At 34.8% G+C, this 21619-nt stretch overlaps 2 protein-coding genes across 2 annotated transcripts; one reads left to right on the forward strand and one right to left on the reverse strand.

Moving 5' to 3' along the window:
• Positions 1-3517: 3517 nt before the first annotated feature.
• On the reverse strand, positions 3518-10195 carry LOC133189663 (tether containing UBX domain for GLUT4-like). The gene is made up of 16 exons (XM_061325062.1): positions 10087-10195; positions 8335-8393; positions 7525-7737; positions 7211-7292; positions 6980-7053; positions 6075-6543; positions 5765-5896; positions 5608-5654; positions 5450-5474; positions 5285-5351; positions 5022-5094; positions 4562-4710; positions 4364-4426; positions 4178-4230; positions 3937-3988; positions 3518-3726 (listed from the first exon to the last, which is right to left on the reverse strand). The coding sequence occupies exons 1-16, from the start codon at positions 10162-10164 to the stop codon at positions 3518-3520; spliced, it is 1845 nt and encodes a 614-aa protein (XP_061181046.1). The 5' UTR covers positions 10165-10195.
• A 240-nt stretch (positions 10196-10435) lies between these two features.
• LOC133189560 (DNA excision repair protein ERCC-6-like) lies at positions 10436-20630 on the forward strand. Its single transcript, XM_061324930.1, has 22 exons — positions 10436-10778; positions 10953-11052; positions 11142-11259; positions 12945-13038; positions 13134-13288; positions 13445-13861; positions 13931-14103; positions 14421-14546; positions 14941-15093; positions 15310-15445; positions 15824-15994; positions 16302-16478; positions 16567-16677; positions 16806-16901; positions 17068-17283; positions 17615-17725; positions 17946-18160; positions 18268-18977; positions 19071-19193; positions 19301-19484; positions 19577-19661; positions 19881-20630. The coding sequence occupies exons 1-22, from the start codon at positions 10538-10540 to the stop codon at positions 20310-20312; spliced, it is 4344 nt and encodes a 1447-aa protein (XP_061180914.1). The 5' UTR covers positions 10436-10537; the 3' UTR covers positions 20313-20630.
• Positions 20631-21619: the final 989 nt, after the last annotated feature.

Raw genomic sequence — 21619 nt, forward strand, 5'->3', positions numbered from 1 at the left:
TGAACTTGGATATAGCGAATTTACGGTTATAGCAAACTGATTTTGTTGAAAACTAGAAGTTGAAAATAACGAAATTAACAGCTTTTATAGCAAAATTTCAAAGTTCTTAATTTTTAAAATATTGAACTGACAATAATTTTATAAGTATTTATACTTGAAATGCAATTCATCCGAAAACTTTTGAAATCCAAGGTAAATTTTTAATACTTTTTGTAGTCATTCTTGAATAAAAAAGTCTATATTGCGAATTAGCTATGTATACAATAATTAATTCGTTATACGGATATAATGAATAATGGATATAACAAAGTAAATTCGCAGGTCCCCAGAACTTCGCTATAACCGAGTTTTACTATAGGTAGTAATTACACTTTATAGAAATGGAACATTTCCTCATCCTTGGACTGATTATAAAGAATACTTTTGTAGTGATTTAAACATATTTATTTCATTGATAAGCTGTTGAATGAAGACTGATTGATGTCAATGTCATGTATTGTCAGATTGAGGCTAACAGGTAGAACCAAGTCCCAGTGTTGAAGAATGTAGCGTTTTGCACAATTTTTTCCATATCTTTGAACATATCACTTTTTCCCTGCAAAACAAGAATGAGAAGCATCAACAAGCATTCTGAGAGTAATGCTGAAGCACTGGCCCCAGCAAACTCTTACAAGGTGTACATTTATCATTATGACATAAATCTATGAGTTCAGTAATTTATGCTAACAACATAATTATCAAACTACTTCAAAATTATGAGGTCAAAAACCGTGGTAAATTCTGAAAGGCTTTGTCACAGGTAATGCACATGTGAAATACAAAAGTCAAAGCTATGGGTTTTTTTTATAAAGTTTTTGAGACAGACACAGAGGAATGAGATTTAATGTTCCCATGTTTTCAAGAAACCAGGGGACGTTTTTTCAATTTATGTGTATTTGAAAGTTATATGTACAGGCAAATAGAAGAAATGTCTTTCATTTTTGAAAAATTCATGAAAGAAATGAACTCGAGACTTCTCAGAATGGCTTTAAAGCACTAACATGCTTCATGAAATTTGCCTGTTTTGGGAAGTCTAAGTTCATTTCATATTTCATGAAATTTTCAATAATGAAAAGCTTTTTCTTAAGGGTTTTTCAATTTTAATTGGTAAAAGACTGTAATTCCCTAAAACAAGGGTCACAATCCTACGAAACTCAGAACAAGATCAGTTTTCTGCTTTGCAAAGTAATTTCCCAACTCTTGATCGATTTGTAGTTTTCAAATTCATTTGGAAAACAGAAATTTTTATCAACTTGGAAGTTAATTAACTTTGATACATGTGCATGTATTTACATGAATAATGAATGGAATCCTCTGAAACTTGAAGATTATCTGCAACAATGGTGTCAAAGTTCAATTTAAATAAAATGTTTTGGAAACAGATTATTTTAAATTTTTCAGTTGATAAAGGTTGATACCTTAACCTCTAGATCCCCAGTTTCACCTGTAAGGACTTCTAGAGTCTCACACTAACAATGGAAAGTCAAGTAAACACAGAAGATTTCTGGAATTGCTCTTGACATTACCTGCAGTAAACCACTTTGGGACTGCTGGTTTTTTCGAGCCGGTTGATGGTTCAGAATCTGCTTTGCTTGGTTTTGGTCTAGATGTGCCAGGTTGTTGATCTTTTCTTGAGGAATTTGGAGTCTCATCCTTAGGCAAGCTGTAAAATAAGAAATAAAGAAAACTTTACAATTTTACACAAGCAAACTAGAACTGTCCAATAGGGACAAATACCCCCCGCTGGGTTTTTCAGAGAAAGTACCAAATCACTAATGTTTTCTAGATGTGAGAGGTGTTCACAATTTCCTTAAACATTTCCAGTGAAAATTTAATTACTCATTATATTTTTTATATGTCCGTCTTAAGACGGGACGTATTATGTTATAGCGTTCATGTCCCTCTGTTAGCTTTTTCATGTCCGGCTTATTATTTAGTCTTATTTTTTTCATTATGTTCTTTACAGCAATCTGTAACAAGAAAAATTCCACCTCTCCCATGGGTGTAATGATCAGGCACTGGTCAAGGAAAATTTTGATAGCAGAAAATTGGATGTCAAATTAGAGATAAATTAATGAGTTTAGTGTGAGGTGATAACTGGTAGAGCATCTCTGATCAAGCAGGTGTTATCTACATCTCTTGGGAAATGGGCAAAAGGAATCAGTCTCTTAATTAATTGCTTGTGTTGTATTGAATTGTTCTTGTTGGCTAGTCTTACTTTCAAGATAAATTTGATGTAATTAAAACTAATTTGATATTGTTTATAATAATTAAAACTTATATGATATTGTATAATATAATTTAAACTAATTATTTATTGTACATTTTTTATTTGAATTTTTATATCTTTACAACAAATTGCAGACTGCCTTGTCTCACTAAGATGTCATTCGACCAATTGAATCTAAACTGTTTATGATAATTTAACAATATTTGATGGGCGTATAATGCTGTGGTGGGGCACTTTATTTTAATGAATGAAACTAAGGTGCAGCCTAATAAAATATCAACACTAATAATTACAGTGTTTTTTATTACATTGAAAAAATAGTTTGCAACTATCTGTCATCTTTGTGAGACATGACACTCTGCAAATTGATTGTTGAAAAAAAAAAAAATATCATAATTAATTATACAAAATCAAATCGATTTTAATACCTTTATATCAAACTCATTTTAAAAATAAAAGGCTGGTTTTAGTAACTATGTATTTTGACAGACATAAATAACAATTAAGAGACTTAGACAACAGAGATCTTTCTTTCTTTCTGCCCAATTCCCCGGAGATATAGATAAGACCTGCCTGATCAGAGATGCCCTAACAGCTTCCCACACTGAACTCATTAATTAATCTTTAACTGGATGCATGTCCACTCATTACTCCCAAGGGACAAATGGATTTACACTATCTGCTGTGTAATGTAAAAACTGTTTTTAATACTTTGTGGGTTTTTTTTTAGTTCTAATGAGTAGTTTTAAGCTGTAGTTCACATTTTTGTACAGGTGTTCTAGATTCTATGTCTCAAACCTTAGACATGAACCCGAAATGACTAAGTCAATAAAAATTTTTAAAAAACACCTGTAAAATGCAGAAAAATTATCAAATAATGTTGAAAATACCAGGTGCACATCTTCATATGGTAAATAATAAGTTTACAAATTTTCATACAAATCTACGCAATAGTTTCTGGGAACAGATCCAGACAAAACCAAATAATAAAAATGAAAAAACACCTGTAAAATGCAGAAAAATTATCCAATCATAATGAAAATACCAGGTGCACACCTTCATATGGCGAATAATAAGTGTACAAATTTTCAGACAAATCCTTCCAACAGTTTCCAAGAAATGGTCAGGACAAAATCTCGTCTACAGACAGACGGACAGACGGACAGACAGACGGACAGACAGACGGACATGCTGATTCCAATATACCCCCCCTAAACTTCGTTTGCGGGGGGTATAAATAAGATACATCTACTGTATATCTGCACGTCTTCCTGTACACGATCTATTTGCTTTTAAAACCAACAGCAGAAGTTTTTGAGATTTTCTGACAAGCAGAGGTGACCATAATATTTTTTTTTCAAAATATTTCCTGACAAAAACCTGCCTTTTTTCCACAATATCCTCTGCTTTGCTCTTTGGACTGATTTCCTTCATTACAGCCTCCGAAAGATAATGATCTGAAAGTAAAACAGAAATCATGTACATATAAAAATTACACATCACCAGTGTGAAAACTCAAACAAGATGCATAATAAAGGAACGTTCCCTACTGGTAATGCATATAGTATTTACTGCTGCGCAGAATCAAAAACATTCAAACCTGGATGGAAACTTTAAAATAATTTACATACATGTACAGGTGTATATATGTTTTGAAAGTGACAAACCTTTTGTTGTCTCTGATCCAAAATACACAACAGAGGCCGGTGCTAGTTTTGCCTGTAAAATACATCCACATAAACTTCATCTTCAAACATTTCTCTGACTTATTACTGCATTACAATTGATGTACAAACTTTTTTTTCGACTTAGTTCTTCATTACGTTTAACTGTTGCATGTACATGTATGCCCATATTAGCACTAAGATTGAAAAATTACTTTCTGAGCTTATAAAATGCATACAATACCTGAATCAAATTCAGTGTTTGATCCTTCAACACCTGTTTTGGAGGTGCAGTGTCTGAAAAATAATGCAGAAAATTGATCATAATACATGTACAGCATACTGTTAGTTAATGTAATTCAATATGATCAGTGTATCCTCTTCTATGACATATGCATGGTGATAGCACTGAACTGTATTTTGTACTTACAAAGATAGAATCCTTGGCTTTTGTCCTCCAGATATTCTTTCACAAATTTATGCAATGCATGAACTGAAAAATCAAATAATCAGTGATGGCTATACAACATAAATTAATTATGCATTTCAAATTGTCAAAAATTATTTCCTGAATTAGAAAACAAGAATTCAAATTAAAATGAAAACAAATCGGAGCTCTCTCACACACCAGTCTCTTTTGGTCGGAATAATCCCTGGAGCACTACTTTGTCTGGAAACTGGATCCGGATGACCACATGTTGGTATTTAGAATACTGCGATTCTAGCCTTTCCTGAACCATGCTTCGTGTTAACAGTGGCTGCTCCATCTCACTTTGTCTGTGTAGGGAAATTATAAATCTTAAGTGTAATCTTTCAGTATAAACTAACTTCAAAATGCAAGACAAGAAGACACCTTCAATAAAACATACAGCCCACTCTAGTATTTAAATAAAGCAGGATCTCAAAATGCACCCCCTCCTCCCCAAATGAAACAGTATAGATTCATATAAAATTTTACAGGAATCTCCTGCATTGCTCCAAACTTGTTTTCAAATCATTCAACAATTCTACATGCATGTAGCGCTAAAAATAGTCTTAGCATAATTTTGATGATACATCTGAATGCAGTAGAGAACTGAGATACTTACGCTTTCTTCTGTAGGTCTACCATCATTTTCCTGATATCATTTTCTGTTATTTCAAAGAATTCATCAGGAAGATCTACAATCCCAAATAAATACAAAATTTACTGAATGACAGGCTTAACTAGCATAAGTTCAGCACATCTCCCAAATGATACTGAGAAAAGTTTATATCCCATTCTTAAATTCCAGGCTTCATTATAAAAATTTGTAATGTTTTTAAGCTGATAAGATATTCTAATCTTACTTATGCATTGCAGACAACTGACCTTCATTTGAAGCTGTTGATTGGATGACTTCCTCAGCATTAAACAAAACAGCTTGTCTGTCACAGGGCTAGAATCAGATAGAAGTTACTAAATATACATGTAGTTCAGAGAAAAAGGCATCAGAAAAGGTGGATAACAAAGCAGCAGTAAGATGTCTGAATTTACCTTGTATTCCTCTCGGTTGACTTCACTACAAAGTAAATAATTTACTGGTTATCCTTAGAAGACTTCTCTTAATTACATGTACATGGTTATTCTCACTGTTCATAAGAAAGTTGTTGATGTATTGATTTTCCTTCTTCTACAGATATACATTAACCTACCTTAATTCATTTTTATAAACATCTTTTCCTTTTGTGTCTTCTGGAAACTGTGTTAATATAAAAACACACTTTTATAAGTATTGAAAAAAAACTTTTGTATTTAATCAGAAGGTTTTTTTCTATAACAAGATGTACATAACAGACAACAATAAATGACCTTGAACTCTGCAAATTGAACTGCCTCTTGAGGTCGACCTCTCTTTGGTTTTGATCCCCCTGCTGCTTGCCGATTGGGTGATGGGTGTAAACCCATTTGTGGCATGTAATATGCTGCCAAACGTCTTGCAATCTACAATTTAATATAGTAGTATATAATTGTTGGTTTAATTTAACTTTAAATAATTTCTGTACATTACAAAGTAATATTATGGCTGGTTTTAGAAGTTATTAGTGTTATAACGTACATGTACTACATCACTGATTTTAAAATTTATTAGTTTTTAGTGGTACATGCACTACATCATTACCTCTTGTTCTTGTGGTGACAATTCATTGAAATCTCCAGGAACAAACACTTGAACCCCTGGAATATTCATCTGCCTGATTGTTTCTACAAAATCCTGCTGCTGATTACCACGACTTTGACCTCTACCCTCATTTGATGCCCTATGACCTGGAGTTTCAATCCTTTCCTCTACTTCCATTGGTTGTTGTGATGTGCTGGGTACTGATGTACTGGGTTTTGGGTCTACCTCCATGGCTTCCGAGGTCTGACTTGTTGACTCAGTTGAAATCTCAGATTTGTCTTCAGTTGATTGTGACTTTTCCTCAGACCTGTCAATGAGCTCTTCAGCTTTAGGAGGTAGAGATTTATCCTCCTGTTGGGGCAGCTGTCTTTGAGCTAAAGAGTCTAGCTTCTCCAACTTTGTTTTCTCTCTATCTATTTTATCTAAAATTTCTGCCATCACTGTGTCATCTACTGGCCTGTGAACAAGTCTGATAAGAAAAACAAAAATATTTCTGAGTGTATTTACCACAATAAACATCTAATCCTTTCTTTTTTTTTTTTTTTTTTTTTATTAAATTGTGATATGAAATCATATGTTTGACTAACTATGAAATGATATTTTTACAGTGTATGAAACAGTCCAATAATTATTCAATAGTTTGTGGATAAACTGTATTCATATACTAGTATACTGTAAAATCACATATTTTCGTGGGGCCCAATTATTGCAGTCAGAAGAAACTATGGGTTCATAAAGATTTGATTTTGTGGATGAAGAATTGTTGAGTAGTCATGTATATGACATTTTACATCTCGTGGTGGTCATAAATTAGTGGGTCTCCTCATACCTTGAAAACAACAAAAATTAAACCCCCATAAAAATTAGTGAAATTAGTGACAGTACTAGTATTATATGATGTTCACCTTATGACAGCTTTTCCACTAGTTAAACCAAGTTTTCTAAGTGTCATGGTCTGTAGTGCAACCTCACCTATTACCTAGGAATAAAGTGAATCTTCATTGTTATACTTTTATACATGTGATTAATACAATTAAAAACAGCAAGGTCTTAAAACTCAGTACAGTTATTTTTAATTTATCTGGGACTAGTAGATCAAGCCAATAATCACACATATATTACAAGCATTAGCTCACCTCCTCTCTCATGTAGATACAAGTAGTTTGGATGGGGGGTGTATGGGAGGGATCCATCTTACACAGGTTTCCTGTGTGAGCACTGTAAAAAATTACTTTTACTCTAAAATAACCGTGTTTTTATAAAAATTCATTTTTACTGTAAATCTTGTATGTACTCTGTCTCAGTAAGTCTGACATTTCAATACTGTACATATTCTGTGTGAATGTCATGCTCTGGAAGAAAAAATATTCCAGATACATGTATTATCCACTGACAAATTTCTCTTGAAATAGAAGAACCAATAATCAGTACATATTTCCCAGAGACTGACCTGTCTGCTTTCTCCCAGTGCTGTAGTATGTCCCACAGTGATGTGGCAGGTGAAAATGTCTGCTGAAGTCTCTGACCATCCTCCAGCTGTAAGGCAATCAGAACATCTTGTTCTGCTCGGCTGGATTCACTCTTCACCAGTTCCAGTTTAACATTGTTGGGTAGATTGGAATACCTTATGGATAGGGTAACATCTACAGTCTTTCTTCCATGTCTGTAATACAATAATTACAATGGTAAGGTAAATAGACATTATAAATATAGACTAAAGCTGCAGTACCTCTGAGTATTTTGGGTTAATTAATTCCCCAAAAAGCATTACATCAAAGAAATCATTATCTCTTTTATGACATTTTCTCAAATTTCATCACAAGCATGACCAGAGGAGAACCACAATATAAAAAAAACAATGAAAATAATAATAAAAAAGGCACTGCAAAGCAGAGCATCCCCTTGCAAATGAGCACATCAATCCCAATATAAATTATCTCTTGCATAACTTCTGATATACATACACACACTCACTCAACCCTGACACACATGCATGTCACTATATCCAACCCAACTTAATTGTGGGGAGATAAAAAAACAAGCAAATTCAGAGAATTGTGGTTGCCCGCTTTCTGGGTCCTATTGGTTGGAGTGCCATGATCTATGGCTTATAACTGTCTTGTCTGTCCATCATGCTAAAAGAACCAATTTAAAGTTATACCCAACGTTAAAGTTTTTGTGCAAGACAGATAGACAGACTGAATGAGATTTAATGTCCTATGCTTTCATGAAACAGTGGACAATAATGTACACATCATACTTAAGTGAGTAGTCTTCTGGAGGAAGGAATCCCTGCTTTTTACACACTTCCTCTAGTACCTGAAATAGAATATGATGTCTAATAAAACAAGTGATATGTAAACAGAACTTTTCATACTGATATAAACAACAAGAAATAACACTGGCTAATGGGAAGGGATTACAACTTACATACACCGAAATTTAATTATTATTATTATTATGTTGGTTCTAAAATTCACATGTGAATTGAGAAAAATACTGTGGATATCAATGAATACTAAGACTATATCACTTAAAAAATATAATTTGAATGGAATTTATTACGTTTATCCCTTGGATATATATTTTTTTTCAATTCCCACACTGTATTCCAATGCCTAATAATGTCATAGAAACAATGGGCTAATATAAGGGAGTCCTTTAGGGACTTTTTAAACAGATATATTTGGAAACAGAAAGTACATAAACCTTGGTTATAAATAATAATTAATACAGTGTATAATTAAGTAGGTAGTTTGACATCAAAGGTTTCTGTTCAACTTAATTGTACCCTGACTGACTTGTAACCAAGTCAACTTGAACCAAATATGTCAACTCATAATAAAAGGCAAAAGTCAACTCGTAACCAAGATTCTGGTTACATAACTAACATTCTGGTTACGAGTTGACTCCTCATATAGCATGATAACCCATAATCTCAGCGAGATTTGTAGGGATTAAAAATTTTGGTCTGGTGTCCCTGCATAATCTCAGCGAGATTCGTAGGAACTAAAAATTTTGGTCTGGTGTCCCTACGTAGGGACACCAGACCAAAATTTTTAGTCCCTACGAATCTCGCTGAGATTAGATAACCCGTAACTATAAACAGGTCTAGGAAAATCACTATATTTAGCTATATAGCTAAATCTACCTATATAGCTTTATTTACCTATATAATATAGCTTTATTTAGCTATTTCATAGTAAATTTCTGTTTTATGAAAAGCAGACAAAAAGTCGCATAATGAGGCAGTATTAGTTTTCAATTCACCAAAAACCCACTTTTAAAAATGTTTCTCCTTTTGTGCAATTGCAATCAAAGATCTAAAAGTTTTGGGGCTATGTATAACAGTTAATCTGTGAATAAGCAGCTACTTTAACAAAGAAAAGCAGTTCTGGTCAACAAGATAATTGATTGGTAATAATTCAGCACAATGCAAGGCAATCACACTTAGTCATGCCTCATCGCATTTCCAGTAACGGACAGCTATCCAAACAACAGAGATGCATTTTTTGGTTAAAAAGTGTTTAAAAGAGGCAATGTTTTTACTATTTATGCCCTAGGTTGTTTTTATCAAACATTTTAAAAAAAATATCAGCCATAATTTTCATGCGACTTTTTGTTTGCTTTTCATAAAACAGAAACTTATTCTAAAATAGCTAAATAAAGCTATATTATATAGGTAAATAAAGCTATATAGGTAAATTAAGCTATATAGCTAAATATAGTGATTTTCCTGGACCTGATAAATGATATTCAGAGAAGATTTATTTACTCCAGATTGATAAACTCAAATTCACTAGACAAAGCTCTATGTGGGCTAAAAAAAATTCTTTGAATTTCAACATAGACTGAAGTGGTAGATCAAATGTTTATAAAATGTGTGTGTTGCCCAAGGATGACATGCAAATTTGAAACTTCAAGAAGGACTTGTAACACAGTTTGACATGTCATTAAAAGAAATGCCGACCGTTTGCTTGAAATAAGCATAAAAAAGGTATTTTGTACTTACCTGAAGTAGTTTCGTATTTGGCGTTACTTTAACGTTCTGTCGCCGGCCGTTGGGGCATAGAACTTGAACAGTCGACATGTCTCTCAACTTTTTGTTTACACCGGAAGTAAATTTTAGCCGCTTACGTTTCATAAAATAAATAATTTTTACGTACTCATTATCACTAACATTATCAACAAAAGTTATTTAAATTATTCATAATTACAAAATAAAAAATTCAGAATATTACTTCATGAAGATATTATATAAAATAAAGTTTTCGGCATGTACATAAGCGACACTACTGAGAGGGGTTGTTATGAAATCTTTCTTGCAGAAGAAGCAGTGTTTCTAAACGGTGTTGACTAGACGTAAAATATGGATGGAAGAATGGAAAAGTAGATCTTCATAATGAAACATCACATTAGTGAACTTAATTCCAGTAAGCTAGAAGTCAATATAAGCGTTCAAAATGAGTGAAATCCAACCAAGCTCCATCTCTGGTGTGATGGAAGACTGGAATGGTACAGTGAGAGGAGAGTGTCCCTCAGAATCTGGTCATGAGGATTCTGCTCCCCAGGAGGAGGATTCTACAACTAGGTTTCATGTCGATAGGACACTTATTCCTTCTGCACAACTCGCAGAAATGAATGAAGACAGTGAACTGGGGGATCTTGGGCTGACTGTCTTCAATCAAGAAGAATTTGAGGAAGGTCTGTTCTGAATGAGTGTTTTTTTTCTCTCTTGTAAATGGTTTAAGATCAACCTTAGAGAGGAACCTAAAAGTAAGCATGTATTTAAGAATTTAATCCCCAGGTACATCTTTTGCAAGACAAAATACCGGTATGTCAGTTTTAATGAAGAATTCATGGATTTTTATCATACAGATGTAATGGCTCAGGTAGATATGGCCTTGGCTAAAGAAGAGGAAGAACAACAGAAAAAGAAGCTTCAAAAGGAAGAGACAGACATCAAATATGATATAGCGTAAGTAGTATAATAATATTTATGTAACACATACATTATTATATTTATATTGATTTGAATTACCTATCTCCAATTTCTTATGTTTAAAGCAAAGTTAAGAAAGAAGTTGAAACTATGGATAAAGTTTTGTCAACTCTGGGAAATGCAGTGGGAAACAGTCATGTAAGAAACAGACTAGTCTCTGTCCAGAATCAGAGAGAAAATAAGGTAAATCTCACATTATGACATCCTTCTTTAATTAAAACAAGGTTAGCTTTTTAAAAAAAAGCTGAGAGTCAGCCACTGGAATACAGAAAGTTTCTTTCTTGTATTGTGATGGTATATGATTTGTTTTATCCATCATGTTGTGTTCATTAAAAGTCATTGTCGTCTAAGTTAAAATTCGCCCAGTCCTTTTCTTATTTGTAACATAATGCTGTACATAATAAATAATAAAGCATAGAATAAATTTTAGTTATAATACATCGTGATCTTTATGATGACCTCCAATTAATTTCTCTTGGACGCGGACATCAGATACAGATAGGAAGCAATTTCAGTTAGGGGAGGGGGGGGGGCACAGCCATACATTTTCAGTTGGAGGGGCACTATTAACTACCAAAAATTCCTTGACAAGCAAAAAAAAAACAAAAATAAAAAATTAAAAGGTCATCAGACGTTTTTATTGAGGGGGCACAAGCATATAGTAGCCAATCTTTCTATAGTAGTCTATATATCGGAAAAATTATTGGGGGGGCACGATCCCCCCCCCCCCCCCCCCCCCCCCCCCCCGGTTCCTATGGCCATGAGATAAAGTTTGTCTCAGAAATGAACAAAGCCACTATGATCCCAATCATTGAACTTTGAAGAATGTATACATTTTTAATTTTACTGTTAAATTCTATAAATGATATAGATTATGATGCTTAAAAGGAAGGTAGACCTTGGGTTAGATTGTGTTAATTATTATTAGATAAAAGTTTTTAATCGTGCATGTTCGAGGCAATGCATGATAGGGGAAGGGGGAGGGATGCATACTGTATGTATATAATTTTTTCAATTTCTAAATTTAAGCATTCATTTTAGTGTTACTAGGAAAGAAAAGAATTGCTTCCAAAATAAAGTAATAAACTGGAAATTCAAAATATTTTATACATACAGTACGTATACCCTAAAATGATACTGGATTCCATCTCGCTCACCCTCTCTAATTGGGGGAGGGGGGGGCTGTCTATAAATCCGCGCAGTTTCTCTCAACTCTCAAGTTCTACTGTGGTCAGTTTCTCACCTGTGGGCGCGGTTCACGTGCACAAGCGGCACTTACATGTCTATTATTGTGTAAATTATAAGACTTTACACATCTTAAGTGATCTTCTGACGTTTTCATAACTTTCATCATTAAAGTGAAAAGAGATTCTTTTTTTCACTGTTTTGGGACCTTTGTGCAAGTGGATTATTGTGTGAATTCCGATGCGTACATGTCTTATGCAAGGTATTGATCGAGGGAGTCTTGCATCAGGCATTCAGAGGAATACACACAAATCCGTGAACTTGCAACGGCGATTGAAGGTATATATATATCAAGTGTTAAATGTGCTCTGCATATAAACTTCTCATCTTCTATAAGAAGCACTGAAATATTTTCATAGTATCATATTTCCCACTTAAAACAATCTCTTCTTTAATTTTTCGTCGAGAACGACGAAGAACAATGCAGTCTATATATAGATCAAGGTCAAGAATCACGCCCTTTGGTTGGAGCAAGTCATGTACATCTTTTTCCCAGAATTCCAAATTACGCAAGCGCACTTGCAGTTTCATCCCACCGTAACTAGTCAGCCCATGGGCTGACTAATAATTTGATTATAATCATTGTTAAAAAAAAATAATGAAATAGCTTAAACTTTTTACAGTTAAGTCAACTGAAAACTTTGTATGCAAGACAACGTGCACTACAGATCAAGATAAATGGGACCTCAGACATTCCACAGGATGTTTTTAAACAAGGTAAACTTTTCAGAATAATAATGATATTGCTATGCAATTTCAGGCAGGAAGAATGTTTGAAACAGTAAGATTTTTATTTATTCTATTGAATTTAGATGGAGCTGCACTGAACAAGCTACTAGGACTGAGTTCTAAATCAGAGACAGAAAAAGAAAAGATGATCAGACTGGGACAGATGACTCCTTTTGGAACTGTTGTCTCATCATCAACAGAAAAGGATCCAAAGTTTACAGGGGAGGGTGTGAATGAGGTAGAATACTTTTATTCTTTTCCAATTTTAAAAGGAAAAAAAATGAGGCAACCGGTAACTATCTGCTTTGAAGATATCGGTTTTATTTTGCTTAATGTTATGTCAGACAGGGTATTCATGTACCTTCAGTATTAAAACCTGTACAACCATTTGCAGAATGGATCATCAAAGGAAACAATAAGTAATAAAGAAACTCATGAAAGCTCAAATTCTTCTGTCAGCCATGGAATGATAGACTCACCAGCTTCAACGTCACAAAATACAGACAGATCTGAAAACTTTTTTGACTCGAGAGACAAGAAATCTTACCGGAATGATGTGGAGGGGGCATTTTACAAACACAATTACAGAAGTAAGAGGAGATACTCTAGGATGTCCAGGAATTTCCGTGAAGATTCAGCCTTGAGTGATGAAGAGAACTGTTACTATGATGACCCAGAGGGTTACTTGTCAGAGGGGGATGAGTATCGACCAGAGGAGGGGGAACTCATGAGACCAAGCTCCGAGGACTCAGGTTTAGAGGATGAACCAGACATATCAAGTAATGATTTACTAAATTATTTTACTGGGTGTGTGTTAGCTCTCTCAGACTATATCTATAAATAGTAAATAACTTTTGTTTTTAAACTGTTAATAGAAGAGAAGAAACGGAAGAAAAAGAGTACAATAATAAAGCCGAAGAAACCTCCAAAGTATTTTGTGTCAAATGAAGATGAGGACTTTGCTGTTGCAAGCAAAAGGAAAATTAATCGAGACATTGCAGAGCGAAAAGGCAAAGATGATGGGGATGAAGATTTCTATCACAGCCGTATTGAGTAAGATTGAAAAAAGTCTAGGGGGAATTCTGTTTTAGAAAGAAAACTTTATGTGACAGAAAATTTCTGATTAAATACATGTATCAATGTACTTTAAACATATTTTTTTTTCACATGGAGTCATAATTCTGTAAAATCACAATTCCTGTTAGAAAATTAAGTGGATTTCATGGACTGCCATTGTGTCTTAAACTTACTTAAAGTTTGTTGTGATTTGTGACAAATTTAGACGGGAAATTTTAGACTGTGTACATAACTTAACTTAATCCCACACAGAAAAAAAAGGATGTCTACAACAGTATTAAATATTTTTATAGGGAATTTAACAAACTTGAGAGGAAGAGTTTAAAGAGGGTGGATACTGGGGAGATTGAGGAGGAGCTTGATGAAGAACTGGAGGGAGGGCTCCGAGTACCGGGCAGAATCTGGTCCAAGTTATTCAAGTAAATGTTAACAGTGTTAAAGTTTAAAGAGAAAAAAAGCACATCTTAATATAAGTATACATGTAGTTGTAAATTGTGTTGCTTCAAAAAAGATTCTGAATTACATGTACACTGTACATAAACTGATACCAGGTAGATCAAAAAAAGAGAGTAAATATCAAGATTTTTCTGATCTTTTCCTGATTTTTTTATCACACTCCATCATAGGAGGCAAGAAAGTAAGTTTCAGAGTCTCAGACTGAAAATGTAACAATGATTGTTATTTTTTAAAAAGATTCTCAATATCTGATAAATAACAAGAACCACATTAAACTAAGTGCCATTAAAAAAATGTTACACATGTGATAACTAATGCCAAATACAGCACATCTTAGATGTACAAATTTACATCTAGTTATCAGAGAGTTGGTGTGAGCTGGCTGTGGGAGCTGCACTGTCAGTCAGCAGGGGGGATAATTGGAGACGAGATGGGACTGGGCAAGACCATCCAGATGATAGCCTTCCTGGCAGCCCTCAGGCAGAGCAAAATAGTCTCCAAGCACTTCAAGTAGGCTGGTTTTGTCTCATAAAATTGACATAAAATAGGGGTTAGAAAGAGATAGTGAATCAGTAAATTTACATGGTTATGTATTAGTTTGTCTGTTCATGCATTGGTTTTACAATTTTTCTGCTCTTATTCTCACAAGTATTTGTTATAAATTATTTCTATTTGTACACAATTTCACTGATTCACATACTCAACATGGATTGTTTCACATTTCAGATACCGTGGTTTAGGGCCTACAGTCATTGTAACACCAACAACAGTTATGTCTCAGTGGGTTAAAGAGTTCCACAAGTGGTGGCCATTGTTCAGGGTGGCCATCCTGCACTCCTCTGGGTCCTTCACTGGGAATGAGGTAAGTCTGACAATTCTGAACTCTTCTGGTACTTTCTCCGCTGTTAGATGAGTTGAAATATTCCACACACCTGTGGATCATGTATTGGAGTCAAGTCATAATCTGTGATGAATCTGGAAAGAGATTGCTTGAATAGGAGCCTAAGGAGGACATTGCAATATACATGTATTAAGATAACAAATACATGTACAATAATAATGATCTAACAGACTTAGTCAATATTTTGTAGGAGGAGTTAGTACAGAGTATTGTGAAGGATTGATCAGCTAACTTGTTTACTGGTACATGTAGTTAATATTTTGTAGGAAGAATTGGTGCGAAGTAGTGTGAAGGATAAGGGGGTCCTCATCACTCACTGACTTGGTTAATATTTTGTAGGAGGAGTTGGTACGGAGTATTGTGAAGGATAAGGGGGTCCTTATCACTTCTTTCAGCACCCTGGTCATCCATCAGGACAAGATCCTGCCGTATGACTGGCATTACGTGGTGCTTGACGAGGGCCACAAAATTAGGAACCCAGATGCTCAAGTAACGCAGGCGTGCAAACAGGTAAATATAACAAAAGTATGAAGTCAGGTACGAAAGGGAGGGGTTGGGTTAATGTTATAGACTTCAGATTAGGCCAATATTCACCCTCAGTTCCCATGTACATGATAGTTAAATATGGCAGAGAGTTTTTCAATATCTTTTAGTAACTTAATCTGAAAAGTATTGATTTAACTTAATAAATTATGAACCAAATGGAAAACGCCAAATTTTGATAATCAGTTTTGCCCATTGATGGAGAGTTATTTGTCTCTTAATTTGGAAACATTGCTTTTTTCCTTTGATAAGATGCATGTATTTTTACTTTCAGTTTCGGACTCCACATAGAATCATTTTGTCTGGTTCCCCGATCCAGAACAACCTGAAGGAGTTTTGGTCCTTGTTTGACTTTGTGTTCCCTGGAAAACTTGGCACATTGCCAGATTTCCTGCAGCATTTTTCAATTCCTATAGTTCAGGGAGGATATGCCAATGCCACAGAAATGCAGGTAAGCAATGGTCAACATCAGAAGCCATTTTTATCAATTTTGGTACATACAAGATAAGTTGTCTAATACCTTAACAATGTTTGAGCAGGTTCAGACAGCCTACAAATGTGCTTGTGTGTTAAGAGACACCATCAATCCATATTTACTGAGGAGGATGAAAGCAGATGTCAAAATTAACCTTCCAAGTAAAAATGAACAAGTAAGTATATACATGTAAGTTTTTGTGTATCCAAATTTTCAAGGAGGATGAGGTATGACATTTTATTTTTCAGTTTGTGTAGAGTAATTAAATTTTCTACTGTTAAATGGAGGAGGTTGTTTTTTTAGGTACTGTTCTGCAGATTGACTGATGAACAGAGAGACGTGTACCTAGAATATCTCCAGTCAAGAGAGTGTCAGGCTATTCTGGCTGGGAAATACCAGGTAATGGAATGGAGACAAAAATTGTTCAAGCTCAGAATTTATACACTGTATGTACTGTTGTGTCAGAAAAAGCAATTTAGTAATTTTATTGCTCATAAATTTGATCAATTCATAATGAATAAGGAATCCCAGAAGTAGCTCCTGATTTTATTATGATGCTTTACAGATCTTTGCTGGCCTGATCACCCTGAGGAAGATCTGTAATCACCCAGACATTTGTACAGGTGGACCCAAGCTTTTCATTGGTGAGGACAGCCAGGGAGACCCATCCCTGGAGTATGGCTACTGGAAACGTTCAGGAAAGATGATTGTCGTGGAGGCGCTGCTGAAGTTATGGAAACAACAGGGACACAGGGTTCTACTCTTCAGTCAGAGTAGAGCGGTAAGTAGAGGAGATTCTCCTGTCTTCATCACAGCTAGTCTGTTACCCTCTATAAACCACTTAGAATTACCTTGTTATCTCGAACTCGATGGGTCTGAGAAAAAACTTCGAGAGATCTGATGATTCGAAATATTGAGGGTAAAATACTTAAAGAATAAGTAGTTAGGACTTCCAAATCACTTGGACATATCCATGGCATTTCGAGATATCAGTGTTTGAGATACCAAAGTTCAACTGTATTTCAGCTTAAAAAATATTCTATTATGTTATACAGCTATACATTCATTGGAAATAGTGTTTATGTTTTATCCATAGATTATGTGTATTGCAGATGTTGGACATTTTAGAGTCTTTCACACAGAGTCGTAACTACAGTTATCTCAGAATGGATGGTGGTACACCCATCTCATCACGACAGGCCATGATAACCACTTATAACCAGGTACAGTACAAACTTGATTAAAAGTATGTCTATTCTTTTAATTTTATTACATGTAATAATATAAAGTGAAATTCATTTTCAAGAATAATTACTTTCTTGCAATAGTTATATTGAGAATATATAGCACCAGGTACATGTACATGTACATGTACTACTGGAGGCAGTATTTTCCAATTTATTCTACATAATTTATACATGTATAAATCATTCAATATTGTAGGATCCTTCAATCTACCTGTTTTTGCTGACCACACGAGTGGGTGGGTTGGGTGTAAATCTGACAGGGGCCAACAGGGTGATCATATTTGACCCTGATTGGAACCCAAGCACAGACACCCAGGCCAGAGAAAGGACCTGGAGGATTGGTCAAACCAAACAAGTCACTATATACAGACTCCTGACCTCTGGCACCATAGAGGAGAAAATCTACCACAGGTATGTCACTGTCCTCTGTCAGTTTTCTAAATTTGTATACCTGTTTACCTACTTCTTTTTCTTTGGGGTCTGTTTAAAAAAAATAATTTTTTGTTATTTCTTTTTAGACAAATTTTCAAGCAGTTTCTGACCAACAGAGTCTTAAAGGATCCAAAACAGAGGCGGTTCTTCAAATCCAATGACCTTTATGAATTGTTTGAACTTGGAAGTAAAGGCAATAAAGAAGGAACAGAAACGGGAGCAATCTTTGCTGGAACAGGGTCAGAGGTCAAGAGATCAGAGGTCAAAGAGAGAGCCAATCGGTTTGATGTTCTTCAAGATAAAAAGAAGGCTGAAGCAGTGAAAGAAGAAGAGGATGACACATACTTTGATGAGAGTGAAATCAAAAGAATGAGAGAGCTGGCAAAAATGCTCAGTTCTAAATTAATGAAATCAAAGTCTTCTGAAAAAGTGCCACACAATGGTAGTGCCATAACAAACAATACTGCAGGTATCTGTTCAGTGGAATCTAAGAATATTGTTCATATGAAGAGTGACAGTTCTGCTCATGGATCTGAAGATTCTAAGGACTCTGTTCAAAGCAGCATAATGGAGAGTGAGTTACCATCCACAAGCAGTCAAGGTTGTTCTCAGATATCAGTCAGGCTTGACTCTAATGACAGGGATTGTCATGATAAACAAAGTGATACAGCCAAGTCTAGTCCTCATCACCAAAAAAAATCATCATCTAAAGATAAATCTCATCACAGACACTCCCACCATAAAAAACATCACAAACATCATAAACATAAGCATCGGAAGCGGGTCAGAGATGCAGGTAAAATTAGATTGTTACATTGTTGCTGTTTTCTTTTCACTGAGTCACGTCTCATTGAAGGGTACCATTTATTTGTATCTGATACATTTGTAGAATTTGAGGGGAAGAAGATACCTCATCTTGTTAAACAGGATGTGTACAAACAGAATCAGGAGAAGGAGGAGGAAGAGAAGAAGATCATGGATGATTACGTCCTCCACAAACTCTTCAAAAAAGGTCTGTAACACGATATACACATACATGTATATGTTCATATATATGATATACATTTGTATATTTTTTTCTACCTTGAAGCCCTTTTAAATTTACCATTACGCATACAGGTATAGACACTGCAATGAAGCATGATGTGATTATGGATCCTTCCAAGCATGACTACATGATTGTGGAGAATGAAGCTGCTAGAGTTGCCAAGGAAGCTGCTCAAGCTCTGAAGAGGTCAAGGTCAGCCTGTAACTTAGCAATCACAGGACTGCCTACCTGGACTGGCCAATCAGGGGTCAAAAAGTAAGTTATTTGTATTTATTATAGAAAAGAACATCAAGTATTTCAATTTCCAACAACATTCCAAGTATCCTTATTTCTTTTTTTTTTTTCAGGCCAAGATTTGGACAGAAGAAGAATAGCATGTTGATCGACTCCACAAAGAAACAGGAGACACAACCTACTGCTTCAGTGTCCACTGTAAGATTCATTATCACATGCTTAGGTTCTGTATTTACATGGGTGTATGGAGTACAGTACATTGTACACGAAATATATGAGCATCTTTATAATGAAACCATGGTTTTAAACAAAAATTATTTTTCCTAATTGTATGGTTTATTTAAACAATATAGCAAAGTCAATTTAACAATAAGAAAATTTCATGTCTTAATAACATGATTACTTTGCTTTTTGCAGTTGAAAAAATCTGATTCAGACCCACCTGTGAAGCATTTTGATGGTTCTCTGGTAGGCAACGTGGTGAAAGATCTAAAAACAGGACAATCTTCATCGAGTTCTATGACTTCTGACCTCTTATTGAACCAGATGAAGAAGAGAAATGAGCTAGTGGCCACAGCCGGTGATGAAGAGGAGGATGACATGGGAGATAACTCCACAAACCCTGTGATTGATTCAGACTCTTACAAACTTATCTCAGAAATTAAAAACTTTATTCTGTTTGGGTGTAGTATGATTGGCAAGGCTTCTACTCAGGAGATTCTGGATGAGTTCGGCCCGAAGCTTCCTCCTTCCAACTCCTCCTTATTTAAAGCCATGTTGAACAAAATATGTGTGTTTGAACGAAATAATGGCATAGGATTCTGGAAACTGAGAAATGAATTCCGTTGAAGATATATGTACTTGAGGTTGAAATGCACAATCTTGTTTACACCAAATTACCTTCTTATTTTCAGGGAGTTCTTTTGCAATAATTCTTTATTTTGAAGTTTGTATTTTAAGGGTGCTTTGAAACTTTTTATGAATGTTTTGCAGGCTTTATTGGCATGCATACACTATATTTGTATGATAAAAGTATAATATGACTATCATTAAAGGATACCAGGTTGTTTTTTTTCTAAATGTTAACAATTACAAGTTAAATTCAATTTTGATACAGAATTCCATTGCGAAATCAGGGAAAATGCGCAAGTGTTCATGATATGATAGAATTTTAAATGTATATTAAAGAATATCATGATCATAAAGATGATACAACTAAAGAAGAGTCCAGTGTTTTGTGTAAAAAAGAATGAAAGAATACAGAGTGCCTAGGATCAGAGACCTGGAGAAGTATAGTGTAGAGATCACTAAAGCCATGCAGCACTTGAAGAGTATATTATAGTGAAAAAAAGTGTCTGTAATACAAAATGCCCTAGAGAGTAACATGGTTAAACTTGAACTCCCATAACAATTTAAACTTCCTGTATTTGTAACAATGATACTGTGAACTCATCAAATTATGCTCCCTTCCCCATCCCAAAAAACCTGACTGTGTAAATAGTAGAATACATGTATAATCAAGATCCAAGTTTGGTACAAGCTACTACTTAAAAAGTTTACATATTTATAGAACTTCAATGTCCATCTTCACAAAGTAAAGTTTACACTTTTTTTCTACTTTGAGCTTGCTTTAATGAACTTGGATGAAGATTATACTACTCCCAAAGATCATGAGCAATCTTCTCGTCAGTATGGGTGTCCAATGTTTTTGACTGCAAAGATACAGTCCACACACGGATGACATAATTGACTGCCATTAACTTTGAACTTATCTATGACCTTGGGTCAAGATCATGATAAACCTTGAAGTCATGAACAGCCCAGATGATGAGTTTTAGCATTTAACGTTTTGTTTGTTGGTTGGTTAACATCCCTCTCCAGAATATTTCACTCATATGGAGATGCCAATACTTGCCAGTGGAGGACTGCAAATTTTGACCGACTGACTACTGGCCACTGAGCAGTGAAAGATCTTTTTCGTGCCAGCACCTTCTGCAACAAACCTCGATTTATATGGTCTCATCTGAAGGACCAGTCTCTATGCCCCACAGTGGATTTGAACCCGTGACATAAGGATCAATTCCTTACACTGTGACTCGAGCAAACGCTCTAACCACTGTGCCATAGCATTTATGTTTATCCAGCTATAATATTAT

Source organism: Saccostrea echinata, unplaced genomic scaffold (genome assembly GCF_033153115.1).
Source record: "Saccostrea echinata isolate AGI-Se365-2 ecotype Australia unplaced genomic scaffold, CSIRO_AGI_Sech_v1 ptg000019l, whole genome shotgun sequence".
In the NCBI taxonomy this organism is placed as follows: domain Eukaryota; kingdom Metazoa; phylum Mollusca; class Bivalvia; order Ostreida; family Ostreidae; genus Saccostrea; species Saccostrea echinata.